The sequence below is a fragment of the Myotis davidii genome, unplaced genomic scaffold (genome assembly GCF_000327345.1).
Source record: "Myotis davidii unplaced genomic scaffold, ASM32734v1 scaffold296, whole genome shotgun sequence".
Classification (NCBI taxonomy): domain Eukaryota; kingdom Metazoa; phylum Chordata; class Mammalia; order Chiroptera; family Vespertilionidae; genus Myotis; species Myotis davidii.
Window position 1 is genome coordinate 1,513,890 of NW_006288889.1, and position 18,306 is coordinate 1,532,195.

Here is an 18,306-nt window from a genome sequence, read left to right on the forward strand (position 1 = left end):
ATGCTCTAAAAGCAGGATGCACACTACAGTTTTTTTCTGTTGTAGAGCTAGTAGTTCAGTCAAAGCCTTACAAAACCGTTCTTCCTAACAAACATTACTGTTTCCATACCAGAAAACATAGTTTTAGAGTTATCTTTATAAGTGGCAAGTCAATTATAGTAGCTTAACTTTTAGACCAACGTTATATTCTATTAGAGTTATGAACAGTGTTAGAAATGCTATCCTATTCTTCTGTATGTAAAGGTGTTAAATTATGGGTGACAGACCACAACAATGCTGCGGTGGCATCCGCCAGGCAGCGTGTCTTCACAAAGGCACTCTGTGGACAGAGGTACTTACCGACGGCAGAGTCATAGGCGGTAGCATTGTGCTCGCCTCTCATGAAAGGGTACGGCGACAGGTAAGCATGTGTGCAGGTCTTGGATGCCGGCTGATTGCCTAGGAAGGAGAGCAGAACAATAGTATGGTATTGAGCACCTGAGTGAGCACCGTTCCTAAAGAAGATACATGGGGAGTCTGGGTGATATCACCTAAATAAAACTGTAGGGAGATCAACAAATTCAGAGAACTGCTGAGTGAACGGGGAGACTTCCTAAAAATCTCATATAAAGGAGCACAAGGAACCTGGAACCTGGACGCACCCCAAACATCCGACCCATGACATAATTCAATGCAGACAAGGCCTTTCTTGTATCACCTTAAAATCAAAGGCACTACCGCTCGCTTATTTTCAGGGCCATATTCTTCAGTTCCTAACATAATGCCTAGCACATAGTTATTTTTAAAAAATAATTGCTATGAAAGTCTAAAAAGCTTAGATTTAACCTTGATCAGTTCCAATCAATATAAAATTTATTCTATAGCTTGTTTCTAGGGAAAAGATGGAAATAATAGATCACGTGACTTAATAATTCAAATACATTTCTAGCATTTGAAGAAACCACAAGAAAGAACTTTTATGCTTGAAAACTTGAAGACTTCATTGTGTACATTTTAAGGGGGGAGGGGTGGAATATTCTTCCTTTCTCTAAGTCCTTGGCAAAATCTTCTTCTTGCACAGTCTTCTGCATTCCATTTGACCGCAGTCTAAATAATTTTTGACACACTGCATGCTTATTTTCCTCCCTAACATGACTATAAGATAGTCTATCAAATCTTTCTCTCAAAATGCCATTTACACCTGCTGGTCCTTTTGCATATGCTGGCTTGCTATCAGCTTGCTTAAGTCTTCCACATACTTTTATTATCTATTCCATCATCTTGACTGTTGTGTAAATATCATACTTGGGTTTGTCACAGTAATATTTCATAAGGAGACTAATAATTTCAACCTACAATAAGCTTTACGGTAATAGACGGTTCTTTTCTTTGTTTGATGCAATAAGATAAAGGCTAACTGTTTTCAGTAAATTTATTTTTGAAGATTAATACAATATAAAGAATAAAGTTGAAAGAATGCATCACATTTTTAAGAAGCTGCTCAACTTCAAAAAAACCCTTAACGTTTTTATGAGAGAATTCGAACATCAAAAACAAGGCATTTCTTGCTATTGCCCACAAACCTGGTTGAAGCCCAAACCGAGCTACTTTCATCTGCCAGAGGTGGTAATTAAGTTTCATTATTTAAAAAGAGGTTTTTTTAACTTTTAAAACAATACATTTCTATTTCTAGATATTTTTTAAAAGACTTTTATTTGCAATATAACAAAGGACACTCAAAAATACTATAAGTGATACCTCTTAGTTAGAGTTGGTGTATTTTAAATATGAACAAGGAAACAGCAGATAAAGATCTAAACTATTTATATGTTGGCATAAAATAATGATTGCTATAGCCATTTCTACCTACTGAACCTTTTGAAGATACCTACTGAAATTCTACAACTAAGAATCCAATCCTATTTTGTTAATGACATGTACTAAATAAGAAGCTGCTCGTTTTCATTTTAAAGACAGAGGAGAAGGTAAAACAAAAGCGCACTTACCGTACCAGAACTTCCAGAGGTCGGGCTGGTTTTCTTCCGCAACCCCACTGAACCAGCATCTCCAGAAGAACCCCTCGTGGTGGAAAGTCACGTTCTCCATCTGCACAGAACACAAACGGGGCACAAGGAACACAATCTGAATTCTCACGTCCAGGAAACTTTGTAAGCAATAAATTTCATTTCAATAATGATGGTCAGTAGCTTTCTTTTCTACACATCTCTTCTATGAAGAAATAGACACTTCCCTACTGTTCTCCGATTTCAAGAGAAAGCAAAAGGCTATCCTCACCAAATACACAAATAGTTAGAAAAAGAAACGCACATTCTGTTCACCTGAACACTTCCCCACTTCGGTCACAAGAAGCCAATAGTCCGATCCAAATGCCACCAAAAAGAGTAAAACCCCTAAAGCACCAAAGAGAGCCCCAAAGAAGATGGCGATGTTTAGTCTCATTTTCAACTCACTGGTTTCCCTTTAAACAAAACAAGAAATTTTAAAATGGCAAACACCTAGCTGCTCAACAAAAAAAGAATAAAGATTTCTGAGAAGGCAGAATCGTCTTGAGAAGCCTCTCCTCGCTCATGTTTTGGTGGCTTCTCACTCACAACCAGCCGGTAGATTGTATTCCCTTTGCTCACCCCTGGAGGGACTCCAGCCCAGCAGCTGAGAATGGCCAGCTATTTTAGGAAACTGATTGAGGAGCTTTCTCTCCCCCATGGGAATCAAAAAATAGCTGACCTTCCCCTGACTGTAGAGAGGGGTATCATGAGCTGGAATGATCATTATTGGTGTTGGGTAATCCATAGAAGTGGAAGGAATATGGAATGGTACAATCCTTGACAGTATTGGCCCAGTCCTAAGTGTCTGACAAGCTCCTCTTAGTCTTGAGTGGCCATTACAACCCCAAAGACACTTAAGACTCTCTTTGAAGAGCTATAACAGCTATAAAGAAACACAAAGACTTCTCTTGAATACAACTGAAGTTGTAATTAATTTCTTCATTCATTTTGGATATTTGGGGGATAGAAAATAATTTGTGGGTCAAATGGTCTAACATAAGACTGAATACAGTTCAGGTTTATAACCTAGACATTTAGATGTGTACTTAAAAGATCCAAGAATATGGTAACATAAACTGTTTAAAGTATTAAAATATACTCGTAGATAGAAAGTGGACAAACAGCTCTGGGGGAAGGGGTGTTAAGGATGAGGGATTGAACAAAAAAGAGAAAGAACTCATGGACACAGACAACAGTGAGGTGATTGGAGAAAGGAGTGGGGTGGGTATTGGTGGAAGAGGGGGATAAATGCTGATGGAAAATAAAATAAGATGTACTCCTATGCAGCACACAGTATTGACATAAAAACAGCATTTTCCACAGCAGCTCCCAGATCTCATACAAGTCATTTCAAATAATCATCCCCAAAGTGGACTGATGAAAAAGAATTCTCAAAAATATGTTTTCTTGCCCTAACTGGTTTGGCTCAGCAGATGGAGCGTTGGCCTGCGGATTTAAGGGTCCCAGGTTCGATTCCCGTCAGGGGCATGTACCTTGGTTGCGGGCACATCCCCATTGGGGAGTGTGCAGGAGGCGGCTGATCGATGTTTCTCTCTCATCGATGTTTCTGGCTCTCTATCCCTATCCCTTCCTCTCTAAAAAAAATCAATAAAATATATTATAAAAAATATATGTTTTCTGGATTAGGATAAAAGGATCTGTTCCTCTCTTTCTTTAGCCTTCTTCAATATAAGTATTAAATTTCCTCAAAATATGAGTCATGCTTGATACTCATACAAGCCACCTAACAGCAATGAACTACACTTTCTTCATGCCTTGTCTCTATGGTTTGTTTGTTTTCTTTTCATGTCTGAATATGCCAGATAATATTTTTAGGTATTTGTATAACATTTTTAAACTTGTACTGTCCCTATGGCTAGTGGTTTTATATTCTCAATAGTAACGAGACACTGCATCTTCTAAGAGGCATCTGAATTATACTGGCTTCCTTCACCACTTCTGTTTGGCATCTTGGGGTATATGTTTGGTAAGAGGACACAAAGATGACTCCTCAGGAAGGATGTGGGCCTCGGCCAGCTCCAGCTATATGCAACTGAGGTGCTTAGAGATCATGAATGGAATTCTAAGTCACAGAACCAGTGACTGTGAAGGTTAAATGGAATTTGAGAGTTCATCTCAGCTGATCCCTCATCTAACGCCCAAATCTCCTTTAAAAGACTCCCCACGTCATCAAGCCATGCCATTTCCAGCATGTCGGATTTAGGACATCAGTGATTTCCACACAGCTCTGCCTTAATTCTGCCAAAAGCTGTTTCCCTAAAGTTAATTGCCCCTGTTCTGTCCTCTGCTTGCACATGACAGGACTTCCTGATATTTTGAGGAAGTAATCACCTCATGCCTCCTACAAGTGCAACTCCCATGCCTCCCCTAAATACAGGTCTTTTTTCTTCTGAAGTAAACATCCTGTTCCTTTACGCATCCCTTAGATCGACACAACTCCAAATTTCCTTGCTTCTTTGCCAGAACTTTCAAGATCGAAGTGAACAGAGTGAAATATCCTGAGTACAGTCGCGGGGCGGGCAAACTTTCTGACTCGAGGGCCACAGTGGGTTCTTAAACTGGACCCAGAAAGAGGAGCTGCGGCTGTGTTTCCGACGTTGCCATGGTAACACTGCTGCTGGTGAAGGAGCGGAGGGGAGAGCAAGAGAACCCTCCGCTCTTTCGGCTCCGCAGGGCCGTAGTTTGCCCATGGCTGGTCTATGGCCTTCATACCACCGCTTTCCTTATTTGGATGCTGTGGAACAGCCTCCCAAAGGTGTCCAAATGCTGATCCTAAACACAGTCACATAATCCGTGACCACGATTCCGTCTATGTAATGTCCTCGGCCATCCAGGTAGGCCCCATCTAAATGCATGAATCCTTAAAAGAAGACAATCTGCCTGGCCGGTGTGGCCCAGGAGGTCACGGTTCACTCCCCGTCAGGGCACATGCCTGGGTTGTGGGCTGAATCCCCAGCAGGGGGGTGCAGGAGGCAGCCAATCAATGATTCTCTCTCATCAGTGATGTTTCTATCCCTCTCTCCCTCACCCTTCCTCTCTCTGAAATCAATTTTTTTTTAAAGAAGACAATCTTTCCAGACAGAATGGTTGGAGAAAGAAATGTAATCAGAAAGCGTCAGAGAGTTGCTGTTTTGAAGAGGGAGGAAGGAGGCCACACCAAGGAACGTGGGGCTTCTAGAAGCTGGAAGAGGCGAGAAGACAGCTTTTCCCCGAGAGCCTCAGGAAGGAATGCCAACACCTCAGTTTGGGGGACTTCTGACATTTGGACGTACAAGATCTTAAGTTTGTGTTGTTGTAAGCCACTATCTTTGTGTTAATTCGATAAACCAGCAATAGGAAATGAATACAGATGCTATTCTATAATTAATGCAATATCAGATCAAATTAAGGTGGTTTTTTGGGGAGAGGGGGAATAAATTTGCAAAAAGTGCTTTTGAGAACTTGTGGGGGCCCAGGCCTTTATCGGATTTTAAGGTTACAACACACAGTCCTTGACCTTGAGGAGTTCCTGAGTTAGGTGACAGAAATGGTGCCTTAGAGTTAAGTACAAAGGGGTTATAATGATGGCCGTCTGGCCCCAGACATTCTCCTGCTCACCCCACACGTCTCCCAGGATTAGTGTGACGTGTTTGTGGTTGTGCAGTGTGGTGGTAGGTGACATCTTTGCTGTTGGGAGAGAAAGGAGAATCTTTTTAGGAAGATTTTATTTATTTTATTTCTATCTCAATAGTTCGTCATAAAAATGTATGAGATTTCATATTAATACATACACATCACACTAATCCTGGGAGATGTGTGAGGTGAGCAGGAGAATGTGGCTGATGCCAGAAGGCCATCATTACAACCTCTATAAAACTTGGTTATTGTTACAATTCATCTCAATTTTTGTCTTTGTCACACACACACCATATATACACACACACACACACACACACAGACAGGAGGCCCGGTGCACAAAAATTTGTCCACTCAGGAGAAGGGGGGTCCCTCAGCCTGGCCTGTGCCCTCTCACAGTCTGGGACCCCTCGGGAGATAACAACCTGCTGGCTTGGGCCTGTTCCCGGGTGGCAGAGGGCAGGCCCAATCCCTAGGTGCAGCCCCTGGTCAGGTTCAGAGCAGGGCCGATTGGGGAGTTGGGGCGCCTTCCCCTGTCATGCACAGAGCAGGGCAGATTGGGAGGTTGCGATGCCACCCTCAGTCACGCTCGGGGTAGGGCCGATTGGGGGGTGGGGGCCCCGCCCCCTGTCACACTCAAGGCAGGGTCAATGGGGAGGTTGCGGCGCCACCCCGTCATGCACAGAGCAGGGCCGATAGGGGAGTTGGGGCATGCCCCGTCACACTCAGGGCAGGGCGGATCAGGGGGTTGGGGCACTGCTCCTGTCACACAGGGCAGGTCAGATGGAGAGGTTATGACTCTATCCCATCACACACAGAGCAGGGCCCATGGGGGACTGGGGGGTTGGGGCCCTGCCCCTGTCACACACAGAGCTGCAGGGCGATCAGGGGGTTTGGGCGCTGCCCCCTGTCACGCTGATCCCAGTGCTGGGAGGCATATTACCCTTTTACTATATAGGGTAGAGGCCTGGTGCATAGGTGGGGTTGGCTGGTTTGCCCTGAAGGGTGTCCTGGATCAGGGTGGGGGTCCCCACTGGGGTGCCTGGCCAGCCTGGGTGCAGGGATGATGGCTGTTTGCAGCTGGTCACACACCCTTCAGGGTGGGGGTCCCCACTAGGGTGCCTGGCCAGTCTGGGTGAGGGGCTGAGGGCTGTTTTCAGGCTGGGACTAAAGCTCCCAACTGCGCATTTTCTTTTTTCTTTTTTTTTTTATTCTGGGCCAGCTTTAGCTCTGAGGCCTCGGCTGCTGAAAACAGGTTTCTGGCCTTTGTTTACCATCTGTATTTGATACAATGTTGCGGTCCGGCTGGCTGAAGTTACTTAGAGTTGCAGCTGAGAGGCCGGCAAGTCAGGCGGGGAACGCGGGGAACATTGGAGTCCTCCGTCACTGAAGCAAGCAAGCCTCCCTGTTCGCATCAGCTGCCTGGCTGCCGGCCGCCATCTTGGCTGCCAGTTAATTTGCATATCTCGCTGATTAGCCAATGGGAAGGATAGCGGTCGTACGCCAATTACCATGTTTCTCTTTTATTAGTGTAGATATATATATCTATCTTCTGGACTAGACTCATCAATGACTAAGATTTTCTCACCATATCCTAAAATGTATAAGCATCATTATTAAAAATGTATATTAAACCAGTTATTAATGTAACCTATCTAATTATTTCCAACCATTCAAGCATGTGCCCCTATTTGAGAAAAATATAATGCAATACTTTTACATCATAAAACTGAAATCTTTTAGCTCAGTCATCCCCAGTGCTTCTTACAGTACTTGACACATAACAGGAACTAAAATAAAATAAAAATCGATGTGTATTAGGACTCTTGGCTGAGATGCAAATGCATGACCTCCTGAGCCACCAACCAGAAATGGCCTCCATCTGGCCTGCCTGCTCTTCGTGAACTTTGGAGAGATGGAACTTATCAGGGTGTGTGCTTCCTCTGCAGATGCCCACAAACCATCTTTTTTAAAATCTATTTTAGACTCTTATGAAAAAATGAAATAAAACTTATAATCCAAGGATCAAAAAGTATCTTCTTCAGAAAATGAGATCCTTTGCCAGTCATTTGAAACTCTTCTAACGTTCCATGATTCTCAAATATTTCTACCAGCCATTCAGGGTCTCTCCCCTGCGCTCTCTCAGCAGCCTAGAAAGCAACTCCACTGCTACTGCGCGTACCTATCCCTTATGTGAATATTGAACCCACTTTCATGTTGATATGACTGTCACACTGACTCTGCAAGGCCACAAGCATAAGCATGGTGTCTCAGGGTCCCACCTGTGGGAGCGCTGGACTATCAAAAATATAAACCAAGATGAATAATAATGACTAATACTCCTGAGCACCCACCATGTGGCAGACACCATAGTCAGCACATTAAATACTTTAAATACAATGAAGTCTTCAATAGGCAGAGTATGAAAGGACCAGTTTTTCAGTGGGTGTCCACTCTCTTAGTCAGAAATTTTAACATATAAAAGTCTTGATCATAGGAGTTAAAGATTTCCTTGGTCACATGAAGAAGTCCAGAGGTTTTATTCTTTTCATGGCCAGTAATATTCCACTGCATATATGTATCATTGTGTTATCTGATCATCTATCGATGGACACTTAGGCTCTTTCCATATCTTGGCTATTGTAAATAATGCTACAATGAACATAGGGGTGCATATATCTTTTTAAATTAATGTTCTGGATTTCTTCAGATACATATCCAGAAGTGGGATTGCTGGGTCATATGGTAGTTTTAATTGTTTAAGAAACCTCCGCACTGTGTTCCATAGTGACTTCACCAATTTGCAACCCCACCAACTGTGCATGAGGGTTTCCTCTTCTCCACGTCCTCGCCAGCACTTTTGTTTGTTGATTTATTGACGATAGCCATTATGAGATTTTACCATTTGCAACAACAAGAATGAACCTAAAGTTATTATGCTACGTGAAAGAAAACAGTCAGAGAAAGACAGACACTTTATCATTTCATATGTGAAATCTAAAAACAAAACAAACAAAACAGAAACAAACCCACAAATGTACAGAATGATCTGATGGTGCCAGGTGAGTACCAGACTTAGCAGGGGAATCACAGAGTAAGTTATTGTTAACTGTCATTGAAAAGGGTTTTAAAAATTTATTTTAAAAAAAAAAAAAAGGCCAGAGGTAAGCAGAGAGAGATCTGCATGGGCCCTCACTGCCAAAGGTAATCCCCAATACTTTATGGGTTACGTTCTACGCTTATGTCCTCAGTGTTAGTCACGGCTCCGCCACAGCTTTCAACCTTGAGTGCCCTGTACCCCCAAAACTAAATGAAGAAGCAAGGAGCTGAATGGGGACGTGGGAGTGACCCCCCAGGACACAGTGAACCGGGGCCAAGAATAGGAACTGCAGGCACCAGCTCCCTTGCCACACCGCCCTGCCCCCCTCCCATGAACAGTCTTTCAGAGTGAGGATTTGGCGGAATTAAGAAGAGCGTTTTCTTTCCAGATGAGTGATCTTGGGCAAACTGCTCAACCCCATGAGTCTGCTTTTATAGGGAAATGGGAGCAATACTCCAGAGGGTGATCGGGGCTATCAAGTAAGAGGAAAAGTGCCAAATAGGCTGATGCATCATACATTGGGCTTCTTTCTCTCCTGCCGTTAGCTGAAGATCATTCTTGATGAAAAAGTTTTAAAAGGAATAAAATAAAATAAAAGTCCCTATGCTAACATTCCAGATCTGACTCGGGTTTAGTTTATTTCACAGAATTAACTTCTCACCAAGTGCCACATTCACGTAATCACCCTCCCTCTCCAAACCTGTGCCTAATTCTGCTCCCCTGTGATTAAAAGCCGTTCTCTCCCACCTCTCTGACAAACTCCTCATTAACCCTTTCAACAAATACTTACCAAGTCCCTACTGCGCGCTGCATGTTCCGTGTTTGTTTAATTCCGTGCTTGATCTCTAGACAGTTTCTGAATCCCTGCTTCATGGGGAAAAAATAAATCAAGAAATGTTTGGTTCATTAGCCAATTAACTTAATAATGACCAAACAAGTGAATCTTCCCATTCTTCTTCAAGATGTCACTGGGATGCTAGTCCCTTCATTACAGCGCCCCCTGTGCAGACGAGTAGGAATGCTAGAGAAGTGTTCCCATAGGACACTGCTGTCACTCTCCACCTCAGAGACACTGTCAGTTCCTCAATGTTCATCACTTGCCCACTCTGAGACAGCGCGCTGTGTCCCAGAGCAGAGCAGGGCGTGAGGTGTGCTCTAACCTTAACCAGCTTGTATACTCAGGGCCCTGTGAGTGCTTCTCTCTACTTTGGTACCTAGAAAGTTGGAGGCCAACGGATAAAAAGCAATGGCCCCTCCTCAACCCCGACTTCCTTAGCTTCCTTCCTGGGTGCCCCTGACTTTCTCTCATACACACCTTTTAACCTGTTAATTTAGTATGCATTTATGTAAGCTCCTTCAAATACTTTTGAGAGCAACATGAAAATTAAACAATGAAGCAAAACAGACATTTTGTGAAATCAGATATTAGAAGGTGCGTGTCCAGCTAAAAATGCTGGTCTCATTTTGTTATGTCATCGGAAAGATCCTTGAGTTATTTAGTCATCCCTCCCTTCCCCTCATCCTGCTGTTCCTCCTCTCACACCCTCATCTGAGATCCTCCTGACTTCCGGCAAGCTTCCCTTTTGGAGTCACTTGTCACTTAGAGAAATGGTGGCCAAAATGTTCCTACTTAACTGTTTAATTAAAACAAAGTTTAAAAGTGAATCTTTGAAAATCTGTATACGAAGATCATTAGCATTTCAGAATACCAGAGTAAATTCCCCCTTGTCCTTGTTACATGTTAGGTGAAACTTGACCACCAAAGGCTGAAAGACTATAAGTAATGAAAGGCTTTGCTTGTTTTGATCTAATGTCCTTTTATTTAGTTAACTGTGTGTGTATGTGCTTTCCCCCCTAACGTCATAATTTCTATCCTGATATTGCAATAGTCTTAATTATCTCAAAATATCTAATGAAACTACTTAAACATTCTCAAAACAAAATTAATTCTGTTCACTTTAGCTTAAAAAAATACAAGAGCACCCAACAATGTTGAACAAATTTGTAAGCAAATGTAGAAATCAAACTCCCAATGCTTTTACAGAATAGGAATCATTTTCCAGAAAACTAGAATGGGTTTTGGGGGATTTTAGGGTAGATTCTTTTTCATCATGAAGTAATGTATTATAGATCCACAATACGTATATCTGCCACTTCCACATCTAAAATCTCTGAAAACCAAAAGCTTTAGGCAAAGCAGCCCCGACTGGCGTAGCATGTGGATAAACTATATGTGAGCTTTCATTTGTTTGATCGCTGAGTATGAACATGTTTGACTACAGGCCCCCCAAGTTCAACTGGGAATGGTAGGCAATGCACAGTATGTGCATATAGTTACTTTTCCTAAATCCCAAAACTCGGAGTTCCAAACACCTCTGTCCCAAAGGCTACACTTAAGGGAGCATGGTCCTGTAGTCCTACATACAAGATGGTAGACTGAGTGATGACCCTAAAAGCAATGGTTTCCCCACAATCATCATTAAAACGGATTTTTACTCCCAGAGAACCATCACCATATGGTTCTACCATCACCATGTGCCTCTACCACTCTAATGAACTTGTTAATCTCTGTTTGGCATTACAGCCTTGGTTCTTGTATATCATCCTCCGTTCTACCTCCCTCATCAATATGACAATAGGACCACCATGTACAACATTAAAAGATTACTCACAAGCCTTCTCATCTTACACATAGTACAGGAACAACAAACATACTCTATAGCAGCAATAACTCTGAGTGATTCTGTTTTTGTTTATGGCTACATAACACCTAGCACAATGCCTAAGGTAGGTGCTCAGTAAAAACTTAGCGGATCAAATATTCTTACTGCCTTGAATTGAATTGGGTTGAACACTGCCATCTACTGGCCTCAGGTAAAATTTGCATTCCATGGACTACTATGAGCAGTTGTTGGGATTTTGATATAAAGCAACACTGTAGTAGAGGACTTGTTAATTTCACAGAATTAGATGCTTTATGGCTTTAATTAAGATGGTGCCAACAAAGTATCCAGGCCCTGAGGAATAACTTACACTGAGCACACTGTTACAAGATCCAGAGACTCACTCACCTCATTAATTAGTCAGTTTACAGTCCATTCAATTGAGAGCTATGCACATGAGTAACTCACACAGAAACAGTTATATTACAAAAATGCCCTTCACTTTGAAAAAGGTTTGCTGCCCAACTCTGGGTTCAGTTCCATAAGAAACTCTTATTAGCACATTTAAGTGCATTGACTCCTGAAAGGGCAAAAAGTTGGAATATATTTCTTTAAAAACTGCCCTAATTTGTGATCAATCTACAATAAAACATTTCAAAAACAAAACTGGAGACCAAATTGGAAATTCTTTGATTCATAGGATCAGAAATGGAAAAAAAATGTAACTTGTAGAAATGTAGTTATTATGTAAATAGACAATTTAAACAATTATAATTTTGATATAATTCACTCATTCCTTTGTTTTGTTGTAATTCTTTCTGAGGGGATATATATCATTCCATCCGCCAAAAGCCACATAAATAGAAAGGTTTTCTTCTTCTGCCCCTTGGTAGTGAAAGTGCTTTTCATTAATCAGAGAGTGCAAGAACTTAAACCTTAATTTAAAGAAAGACATTTTTATTTCACCTCAGCTCTGGGGTATGCTACCTTCTCCTTAAATACCTTTGCCACTAGGTCCTTTTTGTTGATAAAGATGACGGTGGACTTTTAATTTCCATTCCCAACTACTTTCCCAAGGAGAGAGGCTCAAGGGAGCCCAGGGTCCTTGAGCCAGGTCAGGTCCTGTGCCCCAAAGGAAAGACATTCAAAAGAAAGAGATTGGGGCAGGGAGGTGAGGAGACACATTCCTGGACCTCACTGCCCCAGGTCTCCGTGAGGAGAAAATAGCTGATGTTTGTGTGAAAATGCAAACAGAAGCAGTAGGTGGGGAGGGAGAGGCCCTTGTCTGCAGGACTGGGAAGGTGCCAGCACAGCTCCTGCACCGATGGCTCCAGCCTTCTCTTCTTGTTCTGCTCTACCAGGTCCTTTAGTTCTGTCTAAGGTAGTTGCACATGTGGTATGGCGTAAGTGCTTAAAAATTCGGACATTTGAGGATACTCTAATAACACACAGCTAAATACCAAATATGACGGCAGCAACATAACAATAGCGCCCAGCATGTAGAGCACTCACTTTGTCCAAGGCAGTGTTCTAAGTGCTTTGGTTTATTAACTCATTTAACCTCCACAATAACCCACTGCAGTAAGTGCTACACTTTCCCCATTTTATCAGTGAGGAAACAGGCAATGCTGAATCTCTCTGTGGCAAGGTTTCTTATTCTGGACTGCTTTGCATACCGCAAAATTCCTATCTTGAATCCCTAACCCCCAATGTGGCTGTATTTGGAAATAGGGCCCATTGGAAGGGGATTCAGGGTAAGTGAAGCCTTGAGGCTGGGCCTCATGTGTCACCCCAGAACATGGAACTAAGGCCAGGGGTCAGACGCTCCAGGCCAGTGGTTCTCAACCTTCTGGCCCTTTAAATACAGTTCCTCATGTTGTGACCCAACCATAAAATTATTTTTGTTGCTACTTCCTAACTGTAATGTTGTGACTGTTATGAATCGTCATGTAAATATCTCATATGCAGGATGGTCTTAGGCGACCCCTGTGAAAGGGTTGTTTGACCGCCAAAGGGGTCATGACCCACAGGTTGAGAACTGCTGCTCTAGGCAGATTTCAGTTCTACTTCAGTTGTCAAAGAATTATTACAATGTGAAAAAATAAGGTTTCCATTTTTATATTGGAGGTGTAGAAAGCTGTAAAGAGCGTTCTGACCAAATTTTCTACAAACAAAATGCTAGACAAACTTCAAATTAATGACTTTTCTTGAACCCATGAGAGAACTGAGTTCTCAGGTAAACACCAACCTGCTTGAATTGCTGGGGGAAACAAGGGCCTGTAGGGAGAAACAGGACCCAAGTGTTTGCTAACCCATAGTGGGAAATGCTGAATGGCCTATAAGCTCCTACAGATATTCAGCTAAAAATTCCTAATGATTTCTTATAGGCCACGTGTGTCTGTGAAGGCCCATTAAAAGCGTCCCATTAAAGGGTTTTGCACCAACTTGCTTTTCTTCAACAAAACCCAGCAAGTGCTCACTGAGAAGACAGGAGAACCTTGAGAATCACCCTCCATCTCGTTACTGACTGGGGGAGCAGAAAAGTAGCTACTGCCAGATTCTGCCTACCTATCTCCCCTATAGAACAAAAGCCGTAATCTGTATAGTGAAGAGTAACAGAATTGTCTCAGTGTGGAAAGCCTTTGTAGCTGAGTAAGACAAGAGGTTAGGAAAGAGGAGTGGGGAGAGAGAGAGAAAGGATGGGGAAAGGAAAGAAGGAAGGGACTTTCCCCTGAGAGAGAAGCAGGGATATGGTTTAGAGCATCCAGAATTTTAAAGTAGTAAAACTACTCTGTATGATACCATATGGTGGACACATGTCATTATCATTTGTCCAAACTCACAGAATGTACAACACCAAGAGTGATCCCTAATATAGACTGCAGATGGGGTGATAATGATGTGTGAAAGTAGGTTCATCCATTATAACAAATGTACCACTATGTTGGGGATGTTGATAATGGAGCACATGTAGAGTCAGGGGGGATATGAAAACTCTCTGTACTTCATGCTCAATTTTTCTGTGAACCTCAAGCTCTTAAAAAAATAAAGGATATTAAACAAGCAAATAAACAACAACAAAAAATGCTTTCTACCTAAGAGAGGAACTGGAATATCTGATGTCACTACAACTGAAAAAGGGTTGGGAGCACTACTAGTAAAGGCCACACCCCAAGACTCGGGTTCCCAGTGCCTGTGTGAGATGGTGCCTGTCTAAGACTGTGCCTGGCTGAGACATAGATCAGAGAATGCTCTCCTCCCAGCCAACCATCACCTGCTCATAGTGTCAGGTAAAAATAACAATCAACTATACCTAGAACTGCAGGAGGAAGACTGTCTCTGATTCACAGTGCAAAGAGGCGACCCAAAGCCAAGAGGGAGCAGATACAACTAAAAAATGATCTGATAGACCAGCCCACACTTTAAAAACAAGGTGGAAAGGGCAGCATTTCTTAACCTCATTACTACAGACATTATGTAAAGGATGATTCTCTGTTGTGAAGGATAGGGTGCTGTCCTATGAATTGTACGGTGTTTAGCAGTATCTCTAATCTCTACTCACCAGATGCTAGGAGCACACCTCTAGTTGTGACAATCAAAAACGTCTTAGGCCAGCATGGAGGGACCTGGGGACCTGCTGAGTGAAATAAGCCAGTCAGAGAAAGGTAAGTACCACATGACCTCACTCATATGTGGAATCTAATGAGCAAAATAAACTCTTGTACAAAATGGATCCAAAGACAAAGAAGCATGGAACAGACTGTCAGAACCCAAATAGAAGGCAGGAGTAGATGGATTGGTGGGAAGAGATCAACCAAAGAACTTGTATGTATGCATGCATAACCCATGGACACAGACAATAAGGTGGTGGAGGCCTGGGGCAAGGGGCAGGGGAAGGATATAAGGGAACAAGGGGAGAAAAAGGGGGACATATATAATACTTTCAACAATAAAGATGTTTTTAAAATGTCTTAGGAAAGTGGAGGGTTCAAGATGACCGCTAAATTTGCTCCTCCCACACAGACCCCAAATATACATCCACATATAGAACAATTCCTCCTTAGACACATGGAGGGATGATTGAACAGCCCTTGCACAATAGACAAAAGAGAGACTGCATAGAGAAGGTTGAGCAGCCATGGGAGCTCTCTGGGATTTGTGGGCACTCTTCAGAATGAGGCATATGGAGGTACCAGTGAGCACCACTGTTTACATTCCCCCTCTACCTACATAATGCAAGCCAGCCATTTCCAGGTGATCTGGCCAATGTGCAAGGCCACTGCAGTGCATTCCCAGCTGCCTGCTTAGAGCCAGCTCTGACCTGGACAGCAAGGCACCTTTGTGCACATGCACACTAGGCTGCACGGCCCAGAGCCCACTTTGGCCCCAGTCAGCTGGACTAATAGGGCACCACCACAAATTCATATGCATTAGGCTGCCCTCTCCCAAGCCTGCTGGTACCCCAGATGCCACACACACCCCAGCTCCAACCAGCCTGCCAAAACCAGTGAGCACAGACTACACAGAGGTCATTCCTACACAAAGCCATTTTTTCAAGATTGGGTGATACAGCTGCTTATCAATTCATAGAAACAAACACAGAGACCAAAACAAAATGAGAAGACTGAGGCATGTTTCAAATGAAGGAACACTAAAAAAACAAACAGGAAAAAGCCTCATGAAATGAAAATAAGTATTTTTTTTATAAAGAATTCAAACTAACAGTCACAAGGATGCCACCCAACTTGACAGTAGAATAGAGGACCTCAGTGAAAACTTCAGCAAAGAGTTAGAAAATGTAATAAAGAACCAATTAGCACTCTACCTAATACATAGAAACAAACACAAGGAAGCAGACAAAATATGAAGACAAAGAAATATGTCACAAATTAAAGAACAGAAGAATTCTCCAGAAAAAGAACTAAATGAAATGGTAGCAAGCAAACCACTAGATATAGAGTTCAACAATGGTTATAAAGATGTTCAAGGGACTTAATGAGGGCTTCAAGGAACTCAGTGAAAATGCCAGTGAATGTAGTGAGAATTTCAAGGAAATTAATAAGAACATCAAAGACATGAAAAAGGACCAGTCAGAAATAAAGGACACACTAACTGAAATGAACAATAGTTTACAGGGAACCAACAGTAGAGTAGAAGATGCTGAGAATCAAATCATCAGTTTGGAATATGAGGAAGGAAGAAAAAATCCAACCAGAAGAGCAAAAAGAATCCAAAAATATGAAGATAATGTAAGGAGCCTTGGGACAACTTCAATCATAGTACCAACATTCGCATCATGGGGGTGCCAGAAGGAGAAGAAAGGGAGCAAGAAAGTGAAAACCTGTATGAAGAAATAATGACAGAAAACTTCTCCTACCTGGTGAAAGTCAAAAGAAACAAACAAGGAATCTAAAAAACAAAATACACTGATGAACAGAGTGGATCCAGAGACTCAGAAGCATGGAACAGAGTGCAGAATCTCAGAGATAGCACAGAAAGTCCCAAACAAGATGACCCTAAAGAGGCCCACACCAAGACACGTCATAATTAAAATACCAAAGGTTAACGACAAAGGGAGAATCTTAAAAGCAGCAAGAGAAAAGCAGTTAGTTACCGGGATAAGAGGGGGCTAGAAGGGGTCAATGGAGAAAAAAAGGACATATGGACATATGTAATACTTTCAACAATAAAGATTGAGTAGGGAGAAATATTCAAAGTGATGAAAACCAAAGACCTGTGACCAAGATTACTCTACCCAGCAAAGATGCTATTTAGAATTGAAGGTCAGATAAAGAGCTTCCCAGACAAGGAAAAACTAAAGGAGTTCATCACCATCAAACCAGTATTACATTAAATGTTGAAGGGTCAGAAGGAGAAGGAGGAGGGGGGGGGGGATATGAACAATAAAATGGCAATAAATACATGTCTATCAACAATTGAATCTTAAAGTCAAAAGAAACAAACAAGGAATCTAAAAAACAAAATACACTGATGAACAGAGTGGATCCAGAGACTCAGAAGCATGGAACAGAGTGCAGAATCTCAGAGGGAAGGCAGGGGAGGGTGGGTGGGTGGGAGGTAATCAACCAAAGACCTTGTATGCATAACCCATGGACCCAGACAATAGGGTGCTGAAGACCTGGGGTTGGGGGGGGATAAGAGGGGGCTAGAAGGGGTCAATGGAGAAAAAAAGGACATATGGACATATGTAATACTTTCAACAATAAAGATTTATATATAAAAAACTAAAACAAAACCAAAATAAACTGATGAATAAAATTGTACTAGAGGCATGGAAACATGGAACAGACTAACCTCAGAGGGAAGGGAGGAGAGGGGGTGCATCTACCCCAGATGTGGAAATTACAGCATGGCAGGCCTGACAAAGTAACCACCCTGGATGATCGGATCTTAAATTGCTAACTGGAGTTTATCTCTCCCTTCCACTTTTTATCCAATCCTAGAGCTTCCCACTCCACCCCACCCCCTCCTCTGGCTGCCTTAATCTACCACCAGCGGATTTCATGCACCCTCTACTTACATCTCCTTTGATTCTAATGTATAAAATAAACTGCAGAATTGCCATCTTGCAGGGCTTTTTCTCAAATCCATTGAGATTTTGCTTCTAGGTACGTCCAGAAAATTGGACTCAAACTCTTATAAAAACTTTTCTACAAGTTTGGTCACTCTCTCCTTGACAACTCCGTACTCTAAGCTGGAGCTTATCACAACCCCCTCGCACCCTCCAAACGCTGGCACAATAGGGTCTTGACCCGGAGAAAACAGCATCACCAGACCATCACAAAAACTGGCGGCCGTCAGGGGCCTTAGCGCCACGGAGGGGAGGAGGGGAAGGGGAAGG

At 42.5% G+C, this 18,306-nt stretch overlaps 1 protein-coding gene across 3 annotated transcripts in view; it reads right to left on the reverse strand.

The window, feature by feature from the left end:
• Positions 1-15,087, reverse strand: part of TMEM182 (transmembrane protein 182) — a 72,259-nt gene extending 57,172 nt beyond the window's left edge. Inside the window, exons 1-3 of one of the 3 annotated variants that reach the window (XM_015562217.1) lie at positions 15,007-15,087; positions 1,986-2,085; positions 340-438 (exon numbers count right to left, since the gene is read on the reverse strand). In XM_015562217.1, coding sequence (XP_015417703.1) covers positions 340-438; positions 1,986-2,085 — 199 coding nt within the window. In that variant the 5' untranslated portion in view covers positions 15,007-15,087. Of the gene's footprint in view, positions 1-339; positions 439-1,985; positions 2,086-2,307; positions 2,611-5,663; positions 5,745-15,006 lie in introns of those variants that run through there. The other 2 variants (XM_006761100.2, XM_006761099.2) reach the window with 2 other exon arrangements.
• Positions 15,088-18,306: the final 3,219 nt, after the last annotated feature.